Here is a 21,418-nt window from a genome sequence, read left to right as displayed (position 1 = left end):
TCAGATTGCACTGAAGCTAGAATACCCTTAATAAGTAAAGAAGTTTCCATATAAGAAATTGATTGTGATAGTTCACTTTATATTACAGCTATATGATATAGTGGTCTGATCTGGAAAACTTCTTCGGATGTATAGTTTTGCCTTAGACAATAAGCTAGGTTAGGTTAGGTTAGGTAAATAGGCTGAAATTCGTGGGACTACGAATAATTCAACTGGACTACTAGAGACAATTGTTTCAGTGAAGAAAAAGTTGTCTAGTGTCCACCTTATTTAGCCTTAAGTATCGAGTAAACGACGACAGGAGAATACCTACTCGTCCCATCCTAATATAATTTGGGTATAGACAAAATTCTATGCCAAATTTCGTGAAGATATCTCGTCAATTAAAGAAGTTTTCCAAACAAAGATTTCATTTTGATGGTTTAGTTTATATAACAACTATATGTTATATCTGTCCCATATTGGAGGTTCCTACAAATGAGTAGATTTTGGGGAGAGGATGTATTTCATTGCGATATTTCAAAGTTTGAGTTTGCATATATATAAGCAGATGGACAGACCGAGATGGCTAATCTCTTGAAGTTGATCATATATATGTTTTAGAACAATTGTGCAAAGGGACTATAAATCTTCATATTTAGAGCTTGGATAAAAGTCTGGAAAGATTCTGAAACAAAACTGAGACAAGTAATCTCTACTCTTGGATATATCAAACATTTACACCTGAGGTTATTAATTAAGTTTAAATAAGCGTTATAAAAAAGCCTAAGCTAAAGCTGAAACGCCTTCGTCGATCTATGAGGATCTGGTGGTTCACTTTTAGGAGTTCATGAAATACACAAAGGACGAATATCTGTTCCAGTATGAATCACCGATTTTGGATCAACGCTATAAACTAAACAAATATAAGAGAAAAATATAGAAAGAGCATTATTTTAGAAAAGAGAATCTGTGATCATGGACACGAAATCCACCTAAGAATTAATACAGAATTAGTTTTTGCCTGTTTTAAGAGAAGAAGCTTACCATAACACCTTATCTTATGCAGCCTGGAAACGACTTTGCCATCAGAAGATAAATGGAACAAAAAATCCGTCAACCCTTTATCAACAAATAATGCCATGGAAGTCAAAGCATCAAATATGACAGCAAGGAACGCTTGGCCTTGGTCCTTTAGCAAAACCTTCCGTAAATGCTCTAGAGGCAGTCTCTCCAACATTTTTAAACTCGACCGAACTATACCCAAGTACTGACTTATTTCCTGAAGCAACCACTAACTTCTACTGTATTTTCGTACGAACACATAATCATCTTCGGAATTGAAAGCGATTCCATTCTCCACCATGGCACACATAATCCAGAGATAGTGCGATTTACCGCTTGGCTTACTTACATATAGCTACGAAGAATGCCAACAGCTTCAGGTAGGCATATATTACCGTACCGTGAGTGAGTGAGTGGGCGCGGCAGGAGAGGCAGGAAATAGGAATTACATAAATTGAAAGCATCAAAATAATTGGAGCGTAAAAACCAGAGCAACTGCCGCAAAAGCGTTAAACAGGTTGCCACACTGCCTAGCTTAACGGCATGTGTAACTGTAAAATGCCAGCCAAGCTTGGCAGGGAGCCGGCAGCGAGGTTGAGTACAGCGAGCGTCATATACTCGTATGACGGTGAAATTATATGAAAAGGAAAGTAGCAGAAGAGGCGCTTACAATTGCACATTGTAGACTCTGTTATAAAAAAAAAAAAATACGAAAAAAAGCTCCGCATGTGCTGTTGACTACCGAATTTGTATGCTCACATTACAGTTGGTATCCACTAATATAGTGCAGCTGTCTAAAAACAAAACAAAAAAAGGAAAAATGGAATATGTCTTCTACTTTTTTCGCATGTGTTTTGATTTGTTGCCTTCTACTCATCAGCATAATGATTGCTGCACAAGCAAAGGTTCTTCACAATTACAACTGACACACAAAGAGGAAAGTGAAATTATAAAAAAATGTTAAACCAAGAAAAATAAAATAAACCCCAAATGATACAAAAAATATTACAAAATAGTTTTATATTTTATTCTTGCTTCTTTTTTTTTTGAAAATTAAAAGAATGTTAGAATGGACACAGAAGATTTAAATGTGTCAAAAGTTGGCGCGCTCTTCAGCCTGCTCGCATATTTGGTGTATAAAGGGTTGGTGGTGGGGTAGAAGATTTCATATATTTTAAGTAAAATCTATATTTTTCATTTATGTGAGTTTTTACTAACAATCTGCAGCAACTATTATCTTAAAACAATATTAAAAATTACAGTTTTTAAAAAGTTATTGAAAGTCGTTGCCTACATGCAGGCGCTTTGTTAAATTTAGTAAAGTTACCTATCACCTATCAAGCGAGTTCGAAAGTTTAAATCCTATGCTGACATCAGTAAAGCCGAAAATAATTTCTGCGGTGGGATAAAGTTGCATAAATATTGTGCTGGAATATTCTTGACTTATGCTTAAAATCTTAAGTCTAAAAACATAAAATCTTAACTCTCTAAAGACAGAATTTCAATGAGAAAATGGTGCGATTTGTGCGAATTTCAAAAATCGAATTTTTGATTAGGAAACTTGAAGTTCATCCGAAAAATTGTTTCGGAGATATAAGCGCACTGATTGATTTGAAATTTTCAAACGACCTTCATCGAAATATTTGCCCGATAATGATGAAAAATGTAAGTCCTCCTCACTGCAAGCAGCTTTTTTCGAAAGTTCTCCAGGATATTTTACTGTACAATCCGTCTCGTTCCGAAAAATTAACTAAAAATACGTTTTTTGTACCGGCAGATGCATGCAACCCCTTACAAAAGAACTCACCAAAATATCACAAATGTTACACCCTGTGTAATGTGGACATTCTTCGCGCTCATGTTTGAGTTAACAATTTTGTTGGCGACAAAAGTAAGTAACCAACTCGCGCACAACAATTCATCAACCAAAGTGGTGGCGGAGATTAAGAGTTGAACAAAGGCGTAAAGCGTTAAGTGCAGATGTCAGAAATTCTACTTCGTTTGAAGTTGTTCTTCCATACTTAGAAGCGTGCAAGAGAATGCAATTATTTTTAGTACTCATACTTAAAATTAATTGTTTGACTTCTGGTTAAAATGGAATGGTGGACATTTTATATTTTTTCTTGACAGAAAGCAAGTAATTACATTAGAAATGATTATAAGAACTTTTATTTTTATATTACCGAGTGTCTAGCTGAGCAGAAGTGTTATACGAGTATATATTGATAAATTAATTGTTCAAAATTCTCATAGAAAAGTATATACAATTCACTTGAGCCATATACTACATATATTACAGAATATTTTTGCATAGAAAACTAGAAGGCGATAATATTTAATATCAAATCGGTAGTTCTCTATCCTGCCCCCAGTATATTGGTTTAAATGAAAAACTAAACTGAACTGACTGCTGCAGGTAACGTACTTCTGAGCGATATACATAGCTGTTCCACAAGTTCACTCGTACGAATTGCAGCGTTCAAAAAGTGTTGCCTACATTTAAGCGCAAAAAAGGAGAACTGAAGATCAGCTATATAAATATAGACTTATGATTAGATTATGAAAGAAAAAAATAGTTTTTAAAGAAAAAATAATAAAAAAATATTTCCTAAAGGAAAAAAAATAAAATATTTTTAAAGGAAAAACTAAATTCGAAATTTATAAAGGAGCAAAAGATACTATGAGATGTTTTCCAACAGCTATAAAAGAAGATGGACTTCAAAATAATTTTAAAAATTGATTGTGAAAACTCACTTTCTGTGCCACAAACTTACATTTATAGTTTTACCACTAGATTGTCATCAGGGATGGCGTACACTGCTGGCTGTATGAGTGGTTAATAAAGAAAACTGTCATATTTCGAGGCTGTACAATCGTGAAGAGGAATTTCTAGGGAAGATCACTTTGTATCTATGCAACACAAAGCACGAAATTCTGTCTAACTAAGCTTCTACCTGTAGCCATAGCTGAAAGGCGCTTGGCGGCAAAGGTTACTATTAGACTTAGGGAATCTGCTTAAATGTGGGACCTCGGCCAGAGACAAACTGAAAATTCTTACTACCTCGATGACATCCCTTATAACCTAGACTACTGCGATGCAGAACCTTCTCTTTCCGATTCCTTCACAGCGTACATATCGAGAAGGACTTGTGGGCCGGGCGAACACCTAAGGGAGTGATTGTAATGAGCTTTGGTATGGATGCATCGAACTTAAAAGGCGGAGTAGATGGTGGGATCTTTTGTCGAGAGCTCTCCATCAACTTCAGTTTCAGGCTATCAAACTATTGTAGCGTTTTTCAAACGGAGGTGGCTGCTTAAAAGGTAACAGTAGATGTATTGATCCGAAACCGAGCTGCTATGCTATATCTTATTGCGTTCTGGTGTTGGACCTCAGTGAACACACTAAGCGCTGGTCGACAACGAATGCCGCAATGTGTACTGACTGGACTCTCTAAGAGGTTTATAAACGGTGAGTCTAAGCAATCTGTTGGACGTTCTTTGCCAAAGGTGCTTGGAGGACAGTAAAGTGGAATCTTCTTGTCGTTTCCCCCTAATTTGGCCGGATTTCGCCAGACCGAGATTAAAATACCTAGGTAGACACCCCTTGGTTTAACTTACCGAAGTACAAAGGACTGATATTAGCCGTTTTAATAGATTTGTAGTAAGCTCTAACCGCTTCGCCGACCAATGAGGATCTGATGATCCACTCTTAGAAGTTAATGGGTAACACAAAGGACGAATATCCGTTCAAGTATGAACTATCGATTTTGGATCAATGCTATAAACTGACCTAATGTGAGAGAAAAATACAGAAAGAGCACCATTTTACAAGAGAGAATTTACGCCATGTCCACTTAAGAGTCAAAGTCAATTTAGTTTTTGCCCGAACACAATGCATTCTTTCCATTTTAAGAGAAAAGAGAGCTTAAGTACCACAAAACCTTCTTTTATGCAGAAAATGACTCGTAAGAAGCTTGGCTCCAATACCACCAATTACTCTTCTTCAAGAATAAAAATAAACCACCCAAAAACAACAAACAACTCTAATTAATTTTAAATGCAGACAACATTAAATATTCATCATTCCAATATTATTGCGCAATGATTTCATTAAAGCCTCACTTGGCCGAACTTATGCGCGAGCGTTTATTTTCAGATTTCATTACCATTGTGCCAATTGTAGTACCGTTATAATTGTTGTGAGTTCGGGTGATGCTCTCAATAGCAGGAGCCGCAAAATAACGGTAAACTATTGGAAAAATGCAGTTTGTTGTTTTTTCTCGACAAAGTTGCTGCCGCGAAAGTTTACCATGTCCGCGCATAGTTTGTTGTTGTTGTTGGCGGCGTAAAATTGTGTGGTCATGAACTATGCCGCGCTTTGCTTATTGCCTTTCATAACTTGCGAAAAATCGTGGTTTTTTAATGCTTACGCCATTGCGGAGTAACGAAAGCAGCAACAGCAACAAACAGCTGGTGGCGTATTTTTGCTGTTTCCATTGCTCGTGTTGCTGTTGTTGTTGCTGCAACTGGTTGATGTCGCCACAAAGCGTAAAATAAGCATAAAATGCTTTAATTAGCCACTGACTTTCTACATTTCATGTTGTTGTAGTTGTTGTTAGCGCAAGCTTTCGTCGCTACGCTTTTCATCTTTTTGTTTGTGCTTTCAGTGTACAGTTTTTTTTTTTTTAATTTTTTCATGTTTTTCATGTTTTTTGTTTTATGTTTTTGCAGTTTTTTTATATTTGTTTTTGTTGTTTCTTTTGTTGTTGCCATTTTGTTGCTTTTGACGTTGGCGAACTTTTTGCCAAAGCTGTGGCATGAACGAAAATTTTAATTACCACTCGAAAGGAAGTCGCGAGGCCAATGAAAACCGAAAGAAAATTGCAAATAAAAACAAAAAAAGCGAAACGAACTAAAAACAAAAACAAGAAAATGCAGAAAAATGGTCCGTGAAAAGTCAACGTCGCAGCTGCAATGGCATGCCGGCAGCGCCTGTCAGCAGCGCCGCCGAATTCGAACGATTTCCAACGAACGCAAATGAAGTTTACAGCGTCTAACTTTTTCCAAGAACACTTACATATAAATTGGTAGAAGGCAGAGGGGGAGTGGGTGCTGAAATAGTTCCACGTAGCGCTCATTGTAATGCCTTGACAGAGTTCTATTTAAATTTTCGCCATTCTTCGTGTCTGCGTTTTATTATTTTATTAGTTGTAATAGTTGCTTTGATTCTTTTTTCTTTCCATTTTTTCGTTGACTTCTGTTTTTTTTTTGTTTTTAATTAAGTTTTTACATTTCGATTGCTTTGGTAACTAATAATACGTGCTTGAAGTTTGATTGCATCATTTTGCATTCTCCAACGGCAATTGTGGCAAAGAAATGCATTTTTGTACTAATTAGTTTGTGGCATAATCTTGAGAAAATCAGGAGAAGTGGTTCTCAAAAAAAAAAAAAAATCCAATTTGACATTGAAGTTTGACAAAATAGTTATGTAATAAAAAAACTTTACTATTATAGTTCAAACATAGCTAGAAGGCTTTGTAAAAACGCAGAAAAAATAGAATTAGTGAGTGACTTTAGATAATAATCAGAAAAAATCTAAGTAGAAAGAAGGTTGTTGTGAAGTTATTGGTGATTGCCTATCCCGTAGCAGAGTGCAACGTTTTCAAAGTGGTCGTGTGGATATAAATGACGATCAACATGTGGGCCAATCAAAATCCGTGATCACCGGAAATTCCATCGAAACTGTGCGTGAATTCATCAAAAATCAACCGAAATCATCATTGAAATTCATGGAAATGGAATTGAACATCTCCAAAACATCGATTTATCGCATTTTTACCAAACATTTGGCTTACGAAAGGCGTGTGCACGGTTTATTCCGCACAAATTGACAGACGACCAAAAATTGCTCAGAATCCAACATTCGCAGGACGATTATTTGACCAAAAATCACATTTTAACCATTAACCACTCCACATATTCACCTGATTTGGCACCGTGCGACTTCTTCCTTTACGGAAAAATGCATTTGTCCATGAAAGAAAAGCGTTATGCAGACGTAGAGGCCATTCAAAAGGCTTGCACCGGCATACTGGCGGCCATACCGGTCAACAAGCTAAAACACTCGTTCGACATGCTTTTGGACCATGCAAAAAGCTGTAATGAGGCAGAAGGAGACTACTTTTAATAAAATAAATTGATTTTGCCGAAAAAAAACCATTAGTTCTGTATTATTATTGAAATAACCGATAGCCGAAATTGACGTTTGCAGTAAACGTAAACAAGAAAAAATCGTTTCGTGATCGATTAACGGTTCCTTGATTTTTATTATTTATCGAACAATCGATAGAAAGGAATTTAAGCTTATTATTTTTTAATTGAAGTCGTTGTTGAACTAGTCTGAAGAAGTCTGAAGTCCTTTGTGTTAAATTGAATACAAAATTTGAAATTCGATTTCTGAGGTTTCACTTTTTTAAATATGGAACTGTTTTAATAACTTCTTTGGAGGCACTTTATTAAGGCCTAGAATTCGCTGGAAACACATCTTCAGTTACTTGAGGCCACACAAGTGACATACGGTTCATTCTTATAATTTTTGAGTTGACAGTTAACCTCAGGAGCCAATTGGAAGCGAAATTTGAAATAAAATATTTGCCGAAAATGGCTCAGTTTCATGCTTAAGTATATTTATGTTGAGTCTGAAAACTGACTGAAAAACCATATTTTCATCACGGTGGTAGCTTTACGAAGAATAAAGAGGTAAAGGTCTGAAAAAAATTATAAAAGATAATGAATAAACAATATTACTCTTCACTATTGGATCGTTTCGATGTCGAGCTCGGAGTTAAGCGAATTTTGGGCTTATCAATCCATATATTACTTTATCATTAACAATATTTTCCAGTTCATACAAAATTTCAGCTGATATTAGTCTACAAACAACTTTTGTATGAAATTATTTAAATAAAGCGATGATGTAGTACTTCAAATCAAACTTATGAAATTAGAGGATGAAATATTGTGTGATCCTGAGTACACGAGTCTGGTATAGTAAATTTCAATGACAATCTGCGCATTCTAACATTTTAATACTAGTTAATATTAACATAAACGTTAATTATTGTTAACTGAAGGATCTGTTAGAAATACAACTCCCCTAAACTGACCCAAACCATTCAGCTTCTTAAAGGCTCGTTTGATACAATTGACCTCAGAAGCACACATATGATCTTTAAACGCCAACAAAGTTACTTCACAGTGGTGTTGATAATGGACAGAACAAAAAGCTTCTCCTGCTACACAAAAGGAAACTTAGTAATATAGTAACGGTCATTACAGGACAACTACCCTTAAGATCCCATCGTTAGAAAATTGGAAAAGTTGATTATTCTGAAAAATAGAAATGATTCCCAGTTGCTGTTTTTTTTACCAAATTCACTGAGTTACTGAATAAAGCCTAATTTGGTTAGCAGCTTGAAGCACAATGGGACCACTGATGTTCCAAATCCGGCCGCCTGCAGTATGGCGCTCCAACCAACCAACATTCACTGATATAGTATATAATTAAAATATGCGATTATTTAGAACAACGTTTACAAATCGTTCAACTTTATTACGAAAATTCGCGTTCTATAAATAACGTTTCTTATGGTCAATATGTATATAATCGGCCTACTGAGTGTACTATTCGCAACAGCATCATACGTCTTGAGACCAAGCGCTATAAACTCTTGAAAAGTGCTAAGAAGATCCGACGTTTTCGAACTAAATTTTATTTAGCGATGAGCCACATATCTGGCTCAATGACTATGCAAACAAGCAAGATTCGCCGACTTGAGACGAGGAGCAACTTAAAGAGATTCTAGAGCTGCCATTGTATCCAGTAAAAACAACGATTTGGTGTAGTTTGTGGGACGGTGGAAGCAGATAATTTCACGTTTTGGGCCGGTTGATTGGCCACCAAGATCATGTGATATCACACAGTTAGACTTTTTCCTGTGGAGATACATATGTAAAATCTGAGATCTATTCGGACTATTTTGCTTCGATTCAGGTCTTGGAGAAGAGCATCGCGTGTGTCATTCTCCAAATACCACTCTCCAAAAAATAATTGCCAAAAAATGTTCTTTGGAATGATAATAAACATTCTCCATTAAATTTGAAGTTTTTGAGTTTTTTCTTCGAAAAAGTAGTTGGGTAGCCAAAAGTCATCCATTTGAAGGTGAGCTAAAGTTCGCCAGGGGTTTGGTTTGGGTTCCCCCACCTACAAAAAGGCCTTTATTGAAAAAGAAATATCTGCACCTATGCAGATTATGCATGATATTTCTATGCAGCTATGAAAAGTAGTGCGTTCGAAAACAAATTTTCAGAATTAAAAAAAAAATTCTCAAACTTTACGCGATGAAATTGTCAACTGTCAGCTTTCACTTGTCAACAGTGACTTGTAGTAAGCTTACGAAGTGTTAAAATTAGCTTTTGGGAAATTTAGAAATTTATTTTTTTTAGGTATTAACATAACCCTTTCGACAAGGTTGCCTCGCTTTCAAAATTTATTATAACAAAAATATTTAAAAAATTTTATATTGTTGAAAGGTCTTGAAAAGCTAAAGTCTGTCTTGCCAATTTGGACTTAGTTCAAATAGTGCTAAGCGCGTAATAGTGAAGTGATTATGCATTTTTGGTGACAAACATTTTCTAAGCTTTCTTTTACGATTAAAATTAAATAGCAGCTAACCATAAAGTATAACTGCAAAATTGTTATCACACTTTTTAATGTTTAAAGCAATTAAAATCGGAATTAAAGCTTTACAGTGCAAAGCACAAAAGCCGTGCAGTCATTAGTCGAGTGATAGTTGCGGGCAAAATACACGCACACATCCACACATATAAGGAGTAAGCGCATATATATTTTCTATCAAATTGCGCACTCATTTCATGCCTTGTAATATGTACAAGAACGTGTGTGTGTGGGGGAAGCGCTTGAAATTCATTGAACTTGCTAGGCTGACGGCCTGCCAGGCACTTGTTATGCGCTCGCTGCCAACGCGAACGACCAACAGCACCACAACTTTCCACCAACTACATGTAATAGGGAGTGTAATAGTGCCCATAAACACACACACGCACACGCTGAGCGGTGCCACACAAAGTCCAACGCACTGGCAGCAGGCTGTAGTACTGGTTAGGCACGCGATTTCATGTATTTTTTGGTTTTGCTTTGCGTAGAGTCTTACAATGGGAACACAAATTGAATTTTGATAGTTCGTTCAGTGGCAGGATATTCGCACAAGCTGCGGGCTGAGTATCACCAACACACATAATATCTGAGTGTGTGTGTGTGTGTGTGAGCATTGTCGTTGATATGGAGGCCAATGACGTGGACACGCCAGCGGCGCGCACAATTCACAATGAAATGAGGAAATGGACGCCTTGACACAAGGCGGATGAGTAATCAAAAACAACAACAGAAAAGTAAAGTAAAGTAGCAGCAACAACAATGTACGAGTGGTGAAAGCAGCAGTTAAGTGGCGGAGAATAGAGTGGTTCCGATTTTGTAATAGCAGGAAGTGTATAAATCTGTGCAGACAGATGTTCGAATATGTTATTTTGTAGGCTCAGGCGATTAAATCTGCACCATATGTTCTTATATATGTGTGTGTGTATGAGGGCTTTGATGGAATTTATTTTTATGGTTACAAATCATCAGAGATGGACGCAGTCATTCTAAAATATAAGTGCGTAAGGAAACTGACAGCTGTTGGTATGTGTGTATGTGTGTGGGAGGGTTGCTTGTCTACATTCTCCAGAATTTTAAATTATAATATGTTTGTGCCATGGCTTAAGTGAGCTTGTGTTGGTATGCAAATACGGAATTGTAATGGTAAATAGTTGCATAATTAAATGCCTCTCATTAGAGTACTAGAATTTTTATTCTTGCAGCTTAGTTGCGGAGTACAAAAATATATACATACATATATGTAAATGTAGATCATAAATAGGGATATATAGATATGTTGTAAGTGGTTAAGTTAGGCATTTTTATATCTAGTTTAAACGTAAGCTTAAAAAAATTATTTTAAAAACTTCTTTCAAACCTCATAAGATTAAAATGTCAACTGTCAGCTGTCACTTGTCAGCAGTGCAGTCATAATTTCATGAAATTTCAAAAATATATTTTTAGCAAAATTTTTTAAGCTGTTTGTTTACTTATATTCTAAGCATTATAACAAATTTTTCGCCAGGGTTGCCACATAAAAAAATTATTAGTACAAAGAAATTTAAAATATGGCATCTTATTCAATGTCTTGGCATAAGTTTGGTATGCCAAAAATATTTAAAAACTTTATTTCAAACTTCATAAAATTAAAAGGGCAACTGTCAGCTGTCACTTGTCAACCGTAACAGTTCTTACTTCTAAAAATCTTAAAAAAAAATGGAAAAATTTTCTAAAGCGGTGTACATATTTTGTTTAAGATTTAACATTAAGTTTTCGTCAGGGTTGCCAGATAGGAAATATTCGTTATTGTCAGGGTTGCCAGATATGAAATATTTATTTTAAACCAAAAAACTAAAACAATTCAAAATGCAGAAGCCCTAACTTATGTTATATTTCCAAAAAAGCTCCTTTCAAACTTCATGTGATTAAATTGTCATTTGTCACTTGTCAGCCGTGACTGCTCATATTAATAAAAATTTTGAAAAATAATGTTTACGAAAGTTAAAGTTTTCTTAAGTCGTGTATGTTTAAATTGTTTGAAGATTAGCGTAACTTATTGACCAGGGTTGCCATACTTTTAAAAATTTTAAAATCAAAAAAACCTAAATAATATTTTACAACATATCCTTATGCATTTTTGTGCACAATTTGCATTGATTAGCTTGACTTATTCAACAGGGTTGCCAGATTTGACAATTTTATTTTGCCATATGATTAAATGAAAACTATTTTTTTAATGATATTGATAACACAGTAATGGATAAGCGGTATAGGATATTTATTTGTATAGGAATTTTTAAAGATTTGGCATAACTTTTTCCAGGGTTGCCAAGATTTTTGGTGCAAAAATATTTCAAAAATGTTATTCTGTGCAAAAGCATCGAAAAGTTGAGATGTTAATAAAAATAAAATAAAATTTATTACAAATAGAGTTGCCATATAGTTTTAATTAGTGCAAAATATTATCTTCTGATGATAACAGATGAAATGTTAATATAAATAGAATAAATGGGTTGCATTTACATAAAACTACGCTGTTATCTGTGAGTAAACTGAGCTTACGCTGGAGAGCTAGGTTGCCACCTATTGTTTTTTAATTTTTTTTATTAAAAATATTGTTTAACCTTGAAAAGTTTGGAAATTCTATCATATTAGAAAAAATAACCAAAATTTGCTTAGAGTTGCCAACTTATTGCGCAAATATTTTTTTTGCTAGAATAAAGATTTTAGTTGTGAATATAACTAAAACTTGTTTACTGGCTATTTTTAAAATAGTTGAATTAATATTTATGTTAACGAAAATATATACTTTAGGGTATATTTAATACATAACACCCGATTTGTCAAAATCTTGTTCGAGAATTTTGGAAATATGCCGAACTTGTTTTGAAATTGACCATAACTGATACTGACAGTAAAAAAACGGTACCTTCTTAGGTTTTAAAAATTATTATTTTTAGTTATGACACAAAAGGGTTGCCATTTATTATTAATATTTAGGTTATGTTTACTTAAATTATAGCTAATTATAATTTTCGCAAAAACGAAAAATGGCATATAATTATCTTTATATACATATTTTTGCTCAGGGTTGCCAATATATATTTTTCTAATTTTTTTTTTTAATTTTTTAATTTAATGACAGTGAATCACACGAAGAGCTTAATACTAAAAGTTTAAAAGCTTTGAGTTACTACACTCACTTTAGTCAAGAATAATTTTCATATTGATATAGGGTTGCCACTTATTGCAAAATATAATTTTTTTCTTAAAATATTAAGAATTGAATTAAAGTTTTTTTTGTGGAAAAACACGTCGAAAATTTAGTTTCAGAGCTGCCTGCTTTTTTTAAATGAAATATTGACTCATTTTAAGGACAAAATGAAACTGAAAGAAAACATTTTCAAAATTGACGATCAAGCCTTTTCGGTATTCAACCAAGAGCTGCGCAAGCATCTAGACCCAAGCTCACCAACTACTTTTACCAAAATTAGTCCACAAATATACACACATATATACAAATATAATTTTGAACCAGTTACTCATACACACATATATGTATATATGTAAATATATATAAAGACACATAACTATATACAAATGTTTATGTAAATACGCACAGCACATTTGCCACTGTAATCATACACTTATACACACTTGTATCCGCAAGTAATTTGTGCGTTTATAGTCGTCATGTATTGTTAGCAATGAAATATGGGTCGAGTGTCATATTAAAACGCAACTGTGGCAAGTGAGCCAACAGGGAGTTGAGAATCACAGTGAACAGTCTATGACAAACGACTGTAATGGCGCATATGCGCGCGTGTGTGTGTGTGTGTGAGTGCGTGTGGGATGGTAAGGGCTATAAGCGCAGAATTGTTGTATATTAAATGTGTGCATAGCTAGAGACGTATGTTTGTATGTGCGCCTGTTGACAGCAGCTGAATGCGTTGAAGTCAGTTGTTAGCAGTTGAAAATGTGAAAAAATCTCTCTGCAAAAGTGAAATTTTCTTCACTTAAAAATTTCTGCGAATTTTACGTAATTGTGGTAACTGAAGTATGCATATTTCTATTTCTTACGCAATTTTAAGCATTGAAAACTATTCTCTTAAAATATGATTGACAAATCATGAAGCAGAAATATGCAAATTTTTTCGAAGAGCTCTTATGCATTTATTTGCTTCTTAAATATTGGATATTACTATATTAAATTCTGTTGTATTATGAGCAAGGAAATCTCTCATATTTATTTAGTTATATTTTATATTTACTTTGGGTACTTTTTTCCTTATTTTGTGTAGCACAGATAATATGTTTATTGAATTTAAAGACTTTCCCAAGCATTTTCATTCCAAATTGATTCACTAATAAGTCTTTAAATGAAATATTACGATGAATCCGCTCCAAAGCTTGAAAATACGCAACAGTCGATTGTTAAAGTGTTATGGCATCTGCTTTTTGGCCTAATTTTTATTGACTACCTTGAAAAAGGAAGGACCATAATAGCGACTTTTTCATAGCGTTACTGAACCGTTTGAAAGACGAGATTGCCAAAAAATGGCCGCATTTGAAGAAAATGAAAATCCTGTTTCACCAAGACATTGCACCGTGCCACAAGTCAGTGAAAGTATGACAAAAATCCATGAATTCGGCTTCGAATTGCTTGCGGATTCCGCGTTTTCCGCAGATCTGACCTCCAGTGACTACTTCCCGTACTCAAATCTCCATAAAATGATCGCTAAGAATAAATTTTCGTCGAATAAAGAAGTGATTGCCAAAACTGAGGCCCATTTTGAAGCAAAGAACAAATCGTACTACAACAAGTAAGGAAGGGCTAACCTTAACCTTTAGATGTAAAACGTCAATCAGAGGATGGAAATCCAAGCAATTTTGTCTACATTGTTACTTGGATTTCATTACATACAATCAGCAATCTTATGGAGTAAAGCCAGCCAAATGCTAGAAAACCCTGATATTAGTTACATGAAGTCTAGGCGAGTTTTCTCTTGATTTCATTCATTCAAAGCACAAATATGCACCGTTATGAGAAAAAGGGATGGTGCGGTGGGGATAGACTGAATATCAACCATTCGTCCCGTTTACGAGACGCAGGTCCCTGCCTGGCTCAAGATGGTGAAATATCTTGGTCTCGCTTTGGATTCCACTCTGCAGTGAAAGCAACATGTTGACCAGACAATGCACCGTGTCAAAGCTCGAGTGGTCTGCAATATACTAGCTAGTAAATCCTGGAGCTGAAAGCCACGGATTGTCAGGCGGTTGTACACCATAATCGTGCAACCGATAATTTCGCATGGAGCGGTGACTTGGGCCTCGACAGCATTGCAGACTTCCAAAGGACTTCAACTATCGAAGCTGCAATGACTCGATTGCATCTACGTATCTAGATGCGCACAAGCCCGATGACAGTACTTGAAGCCAACTAACGCCACTTCACCAAGTAATCAGTCACCGTCTCACTTAGTAATCAGTCAGGTAGCCAAACACATACTGCTTCAAATGCAATCCGAAAGGTTTGGCAGTAAGGTAGTCTCTTTCCAGCGTATGAATGACTTATGAGGCGAAATATCATTGGCTCTTCTCTCAAGTGACAGCAAAAGCAAAAGAGTAAACTTCATTAGGAAGTTCAAGGTTTTACTTAACAGCAAGGCTAAATGGAATGAATCCGCTTTTGAACTACTGCTTAGAGATAGTCCAATCAAGTGGGACACCGACGGATGGAAAACGTCGCAGAGAATGATTGCAGGACTCGCAGGACCACGAACCAAACTATCCATACCTATGGGAAGTTTTCCGGGCATATTGCAAGCAAAGGTCTTTGCTATAAATCGGTGCGTAGAGATAAACCTCTAACGCAGCAATCGCAACGTATCGTATAGTCATAATCAGCGACAGTCAAGAGTTACTAAAAGCGATTTCTACATACGAGAACAAATCGCTATTGGTGCAGGAATGTATAGAACGGCTCAACAGTGTATCAAATCGTAACACAAAGGTATAGCAGGGAATGAACTGGCTGAAGAACTCGCCCGCTACGCAGCATTCACCTACATGGTATGACTCAACCTTTTATTACGGTTAGTTCCCATATCATAAAGGAGAGCTAGTCTGAAAGGATGAAAGTGTAGGCAAGAAGAGCTATTGACAACAGGTTCCTTGCCATGCATCATTCCAAGTTGCTAATGGGAGGTTACAATCACAGCAGATTTAAATATGTAATCAACCTTTCAAAGGACAACTCAGGCTACTTGTCGCATTTTTCACCGACCAATGTAAGCTCAAGAAGCATTTATATAACAAGAGCTTGGCTTCTTATAAAATTATCGGTTCTGCGACTGGGAGCTTTAAACTCCAGAACGCCCGGCCAATTGGCTGCTGGGGCTAAGTGAGTCATTGTGACTTAGAAGAGGGCGGTGCAATCCTCATTTATTTACCTATCTTTCTGTCTACGTCACTAATAATAGAACCTGCTTTTAGAGCTCCTTCCATTATCTTCCCACTCTTTGTTTCCAATTTTATTTCAAAAAATTCCTTTTGAGAATTCAATTTACGGTAAAATGTGTGAAAAATATAACGGATCAGTAATTGGATTTTATTTAAACTCACCTTCATTAAATTTATTTGAGAAATGAAATTTAAAATTGGCTTACCGAAACCTTTGTATAACAGCCATAGTTAAGTTGACAAATATATGAGCACCGAAATGCAAATTTGAAAAGTGAAACAAAGAGAAAGTTGAAAAAGTGACACCACACCGGTGGTGCTGGCTTCTGGCAGCAGCAACTAAATAATCAATTCACATATGCACAGGAAGTTTTAATTTTTCATACCACCGACGGCATTTTCACACGGTATTGCCATGAATGCAGAATTGTGCAAAAAAAAAATCGAAAAAGTAAAAAAAAAAATACGAAAATCAACTTTACGAAGTTCGCATGAAAAAGAAATGCTAATAGCGATGCAAATGAAACGAAAAAAATAAAACAAGAAATGAAAGAAATAAAACAATGTCCCCAAAGAGTGCTGATTGAGATGGCAAAGAGCTGAATTGGCGATGGGCTTAGCATAAAATTGAAAACAAATGGGTTTTTTTTCTGGGCTCGGCATAAATATTGCACAAAGTCATAAATGCCACATACGAGCAGCTAGCTTGAATGCATAGTTTGTAGCTTTGGTGTCCGGAGCTGCTTGGTCTAATAAAGAGTTGTTCGTTAGTATGACACGGGTTAGTGGTTTGCGAAAGTTTGACACTCGTTAGCTTCGCTGTTTCAAGATTCAATGTTAGTTAAAAGTATAGCTTAGTGTTTGATTGTGTTGTAGCATTATAGCTGTCAGGTATTAATAAGATCTAAGTAAAAAGATAAAAAAAGAAAATAATGTTAAATCTTTAATTTTGCAATTTTGGGAAAAAAATTTAAAAAATTTGAACATCAATTATAGGTTGAAAAATATTTTTCGGAGTCTTTCGGAGTGTTACTTATTTGCAGTTTTACAAAAAACTTATCTCATATACATACATATGTTTACGAACACAATTGAGCTTTTTTAAAACAGTTCAGAATATTTCGGAGTAACATACATACATATGTATCTTTTAAAGTTTTGCATAAATTTAAATGTAATATATATTTGCAACTATTATCACACTTTGAAAAATACAATTCGGAGTCTTTCGGACTAACATATATTTAAATTTTAGCAAAAATGCAGCCGTATATACAACCACATCTTGTAAAAAAATAATTCGGAGTCTTTCGGAGTAATATATTTTTGCGTTTTTACCAACACAGCTATATCCCTGCCGAGCTTTTTCCAATCTAGACAGGATTGGCTACGGTGCGACTTCAGTTCAGGAAACATGAGGAGGTCCTATATTGACCTAAATACATATTTCCTCCGATGACGTTACAAAGGTGCTTTTCTACCAGCGCGATCTTCGAAATCTCGAATTATTATAAATATTATATTCAAAAGAAAAGAGAGTCTAATAGCACTAGTTCCGAAATGACATACTCGGTGACTACTTGCCGACTAGTCGCCTAATTCTATGCGTTTCTAAGTTTTTCACACTCACGTATACATATTGCATTTATGGTCGATAAATCTTGCATGGCAAATATTCATGTGAATGGCAGAGTGATGTGAGCAACTCAACTGATTGGGTCACTCGACGGCACCAATGGCTTTGCACATACAAACATATAAATCTTACATTGACAGTTATGCTGCGACGACAGAAGGACAATATCAACGCACACACTGCCACACATACAAACGCACGTCTATTGTATTTCTATCATGTGACCACATGACGGCACATGAAACTCAACTCGGCAAAAGTAACTCAAGTCGAAAGCAAAGTTGGAGAGAGTGAAGCTAGAGTCCGAAGGCTGAGAAGTGGGTAAATAAGTATGAATATATGTATGTATGTATCATATGTGTGAGCTTATATACATACATATGTGTATGCACGTTTATTTATGTGCCAATTTGGTTGCTCGTGTGTGTAGCTTTGTAATTGCAATTTGTGATTTGTTTTCTTGGTAGAAAATTTACGTTGCCTTTCGGTCATCCGCTGAGGGCAAACGCATGACGCACACACATACAACAACAACAGTACATATAACAGCAAAACAAAACTATAAATAGAAATCCCTGTAGTAATTTTAAAATACGATTTTGTGCACCAACCAAGCTTGGGAATAATTTGTAGCATACTTTGTGGCGCAACTGGAGAAATGTGTACGGCAGACGGGAGCAAGGCAAACGGGCAGTCGGTGGCACAAATCACATTGGGTAATCAAATACAATATGTAAATGATGACTGGCAACAAATTTACGCACTTACACGCACACACACACATACATAAGCAGCGTTGTGTGCGTGTGTGCGCGTGCATGTGAGTGGCAATTGTGTGACCAATTGGATTGTGCCAATAACAGTAAAAAACAATGTTATGCTTAGCTTGTAAGTGTTTGGCGCTAACAAGGCAGCTAGAGCAACTTAAAATACAGCTTTGTTGTTTTTGTAGCGGACTCTATGCTTGTTTTTTCGTCTAACTGCTGATTAAACCAAGTTCATGAACGCTTGTGGACAGCAAATTACGCTCATAAATTCTGCCACAGCTGTGCATGTTATTACGCAAACGAGCTACGCTGTCAGCAAGTGCTTTGGACATTCGTTGCAGCTTGTCAGATAACTGTATTACTGCAAGCGCATTCGTTGGCTTTATGTTCCGTCGGTTTTCTTGCGATCTCTCGTTATTTTATGCGCTCATTTTAACTCTTTCGTTTTAATTTGCTAACTTTTGGCTATGTATATATTTGCATTAGGGTGGGTCAAAACTCAATCAAAGAATTAATGAGTTTATACAGAAAAAAACTTGAAAAAATATAATTTCGGCTGCACCGAAGCTATTATACCCTGCACAGGTGCATTTCAATTGCACGAAAGGGTATACAAAATTCTTTATAATGAATTTCATCGATCTGTTTGTATGGCAGCTTTATGCTATAATCATCCAATTTAAACCGTATCTTCAGAGATTATGGCAATATCTGAGATAGTCATTTATACTAAATTTTGTGTCTATACCTTCTCAAATAAAAAAGTTTTCATATAAGAACTTGATTTTCTTCGATCACTTTGCATGACAGCTATACGCTATAGTAGTCTGTTCTAAACAATTTTTTCAGAGGTTGTACCGTTGCTTTCGAAAATAATGTGTACCAAATTTCACGAAGATATCTCAACAAATCAAAAAGATTTTCATACAAGGACTTGAGTTGGATGGGACATTTTGTATGACAGCTATAAGCAAAAGCTGTCCAATATGGATGATTCCGACAAATGAGCAGCTTCTTTGGAAAAAAATTACGTATGCGAAATTTTAGTTTGGTATCTCCAAAACTAAGAGACTAGTTCACTTCCATACAGACAGATGGGCATGGCTATATCGACCCCTTTCAACATTTTCTGATCTTTTATAGACGTATTTTATTGGGTATCCCATGTTTCCTTCTGAGAGTTCCAAGTGCCATGGCAAACTTAATATAGCCAGTTTAGGGTAAAAAATATGGATAAAACTATACAAATTTTCTACATTGTGGATTCTTGCAGAGCATAAAATATTTTAAAAAACTCTATCTCAGTGTGATTTCTATAAAAAACTTCGTGAATATAAAATCTCTGTATATAAGTTCTTTTTAACCTATGAATTCATTTCATTTGCTTTTGGCTCACCCTAATGTATATATTATATATATATGTATATATTCTCCTATAGCATACAAGTATATGTAAATATGTATATCCATAGATACCCACTGACAATAGTGTTCTGAGTATTAACTAATATCGTTACAACGCTTGAGTTTCTCGTGCATTTAACTGCAAGTTGATTATGACAAGGCGACAGCTGTATAACGGAATTAATGTCGGTCCATAATTTTGCAGAAATTTGCAGCATTAAAAGCACTTCAGTTCAAGCGGTAGTTGTTTAATGATTTTTAAAATTTGAAATGCAATGCAAAGTTATATTAAATGATGATCCGAAGGAAAGCATATCAAAGACTCTCTTCGGCAGTAGATTAAAGCTTTAAAGATTTATAAAGAAATATTCAAAGTCAAACATTCTAAATCGGCAGTGACTGTAATTTCGTTTAACCTTCCGAAATATCTTTATAACTTGAGTATGTAACAACTGGCTCTGATCTTCACCCCTTACTAACGAAGGTATTCTGAAATGGGAAATGAATCACGTGAACATACCTACACCTATGCGGGAAATTAGTTATGCACAAGAGACCAATATACGAGTTCAGTAAGTTTTAGTTATAGTTGCCGTCAATCTTCTATAATTACTTAAAAAAATTATTTTTTACAAAAATAGAGTCAAATTTGAAGGAAAAGAATCAAGGTCAAGTCAATAGAAATTAAAGGGACTAGGACGGCAACTATATACATACAAAAGAGAAGGTAGTAGCAGAATGTATTGTCACAAGTATATTGTAGATACTCTCAAATATGTTTGAGAGAAATTAATTTCATGTTTAAAACATTGAAAAATAACTAAACTTTTTGGAGAAGGATAGAATTCCAGTTAGCTATTAATATGTATGTAGCTCTTAGCATGTATGCATGTACACAATAATTTCTCTTTTGACTTAGCATAGCTTCCATTTTTGGTTAAATTTTCTGATATAAAATCAATATTGATCACTTACCGATTCAATGGCTTTCTCCAAGCGGAAAATCTCTTCTTGTAGCAAATGTAAAGTGCCAGTTTTGCCACGGTGTCGTGCAAATGCCGCAGCGCAGGCGCTGTGAATACTGTTTACCCAGTTTTCTAATTCAACCTGGAATTGGAAATAATGTATATCAATAATAAAATTTAGCTTAATTTACTTTAATCAAGTTTAATAGAGTTAGCACTTTTTAAATGTGTCAAGGCTGAATAGACACTAAAGTTCCTAAAGAACCGTCATATACTCTTTCAAGAATTGTGTTTTCATAATATATCGGGATTTTAGATTATATCACACACAGAAATACTCTGAATGCCGCCGATATAATATTCTCTTTTACAGTAAAAATATATTAAAGGACACGAATAGGACTCAGCAACTCATTTCAAAGCA

General features: G+C 35.2%; 1 protein-coding gene across 6 annotated transcripts in view; it reads right to left on the bottom strand.

Annotated features, from left to right (window-relative positions):
• The window catches only part of LOC105233520 (protein still life, isoforms C/SIF type 2), a 326,314-nt gene that overhangs the window by 193,775 nt on the left and 111,121 nt on the right, over positions 1 to 21,418 (bottom strand). For all 6 annotated transcript variants that reach the window (XM_049457987.1, XM_049457988.1, XM_049457989.1 and 3 more), the window contains exon 5: positions 21,005 to 21,136. In XM_049457987.1, the coding sequence (XP_049313944.1) occupies positions 21,005 to 21,136 (132 nt within the window). The remainder of the gene's footprint in view (positions 1 to 21,004; positions 21,137 to 21,418) is intronic.

Source organism: Bactrocera dorsalis, chromosome 5 (assembly GCF_023373825.1).
Source record: "Bactrocera dorsalis isolate Fly_Bdor chromosome 5, ASM2337382v1, whole genome shotgun sequence".
Lineage (NCBI taxonomy): Eukaryota > Metazoa > Arthropoda > Insecta > Diptera > Tephritidae > Bactrocera > Bactrocera dorsalis.
This window is presented reverse-complemented; position numbering and strand designations above follow the sequence as displayed.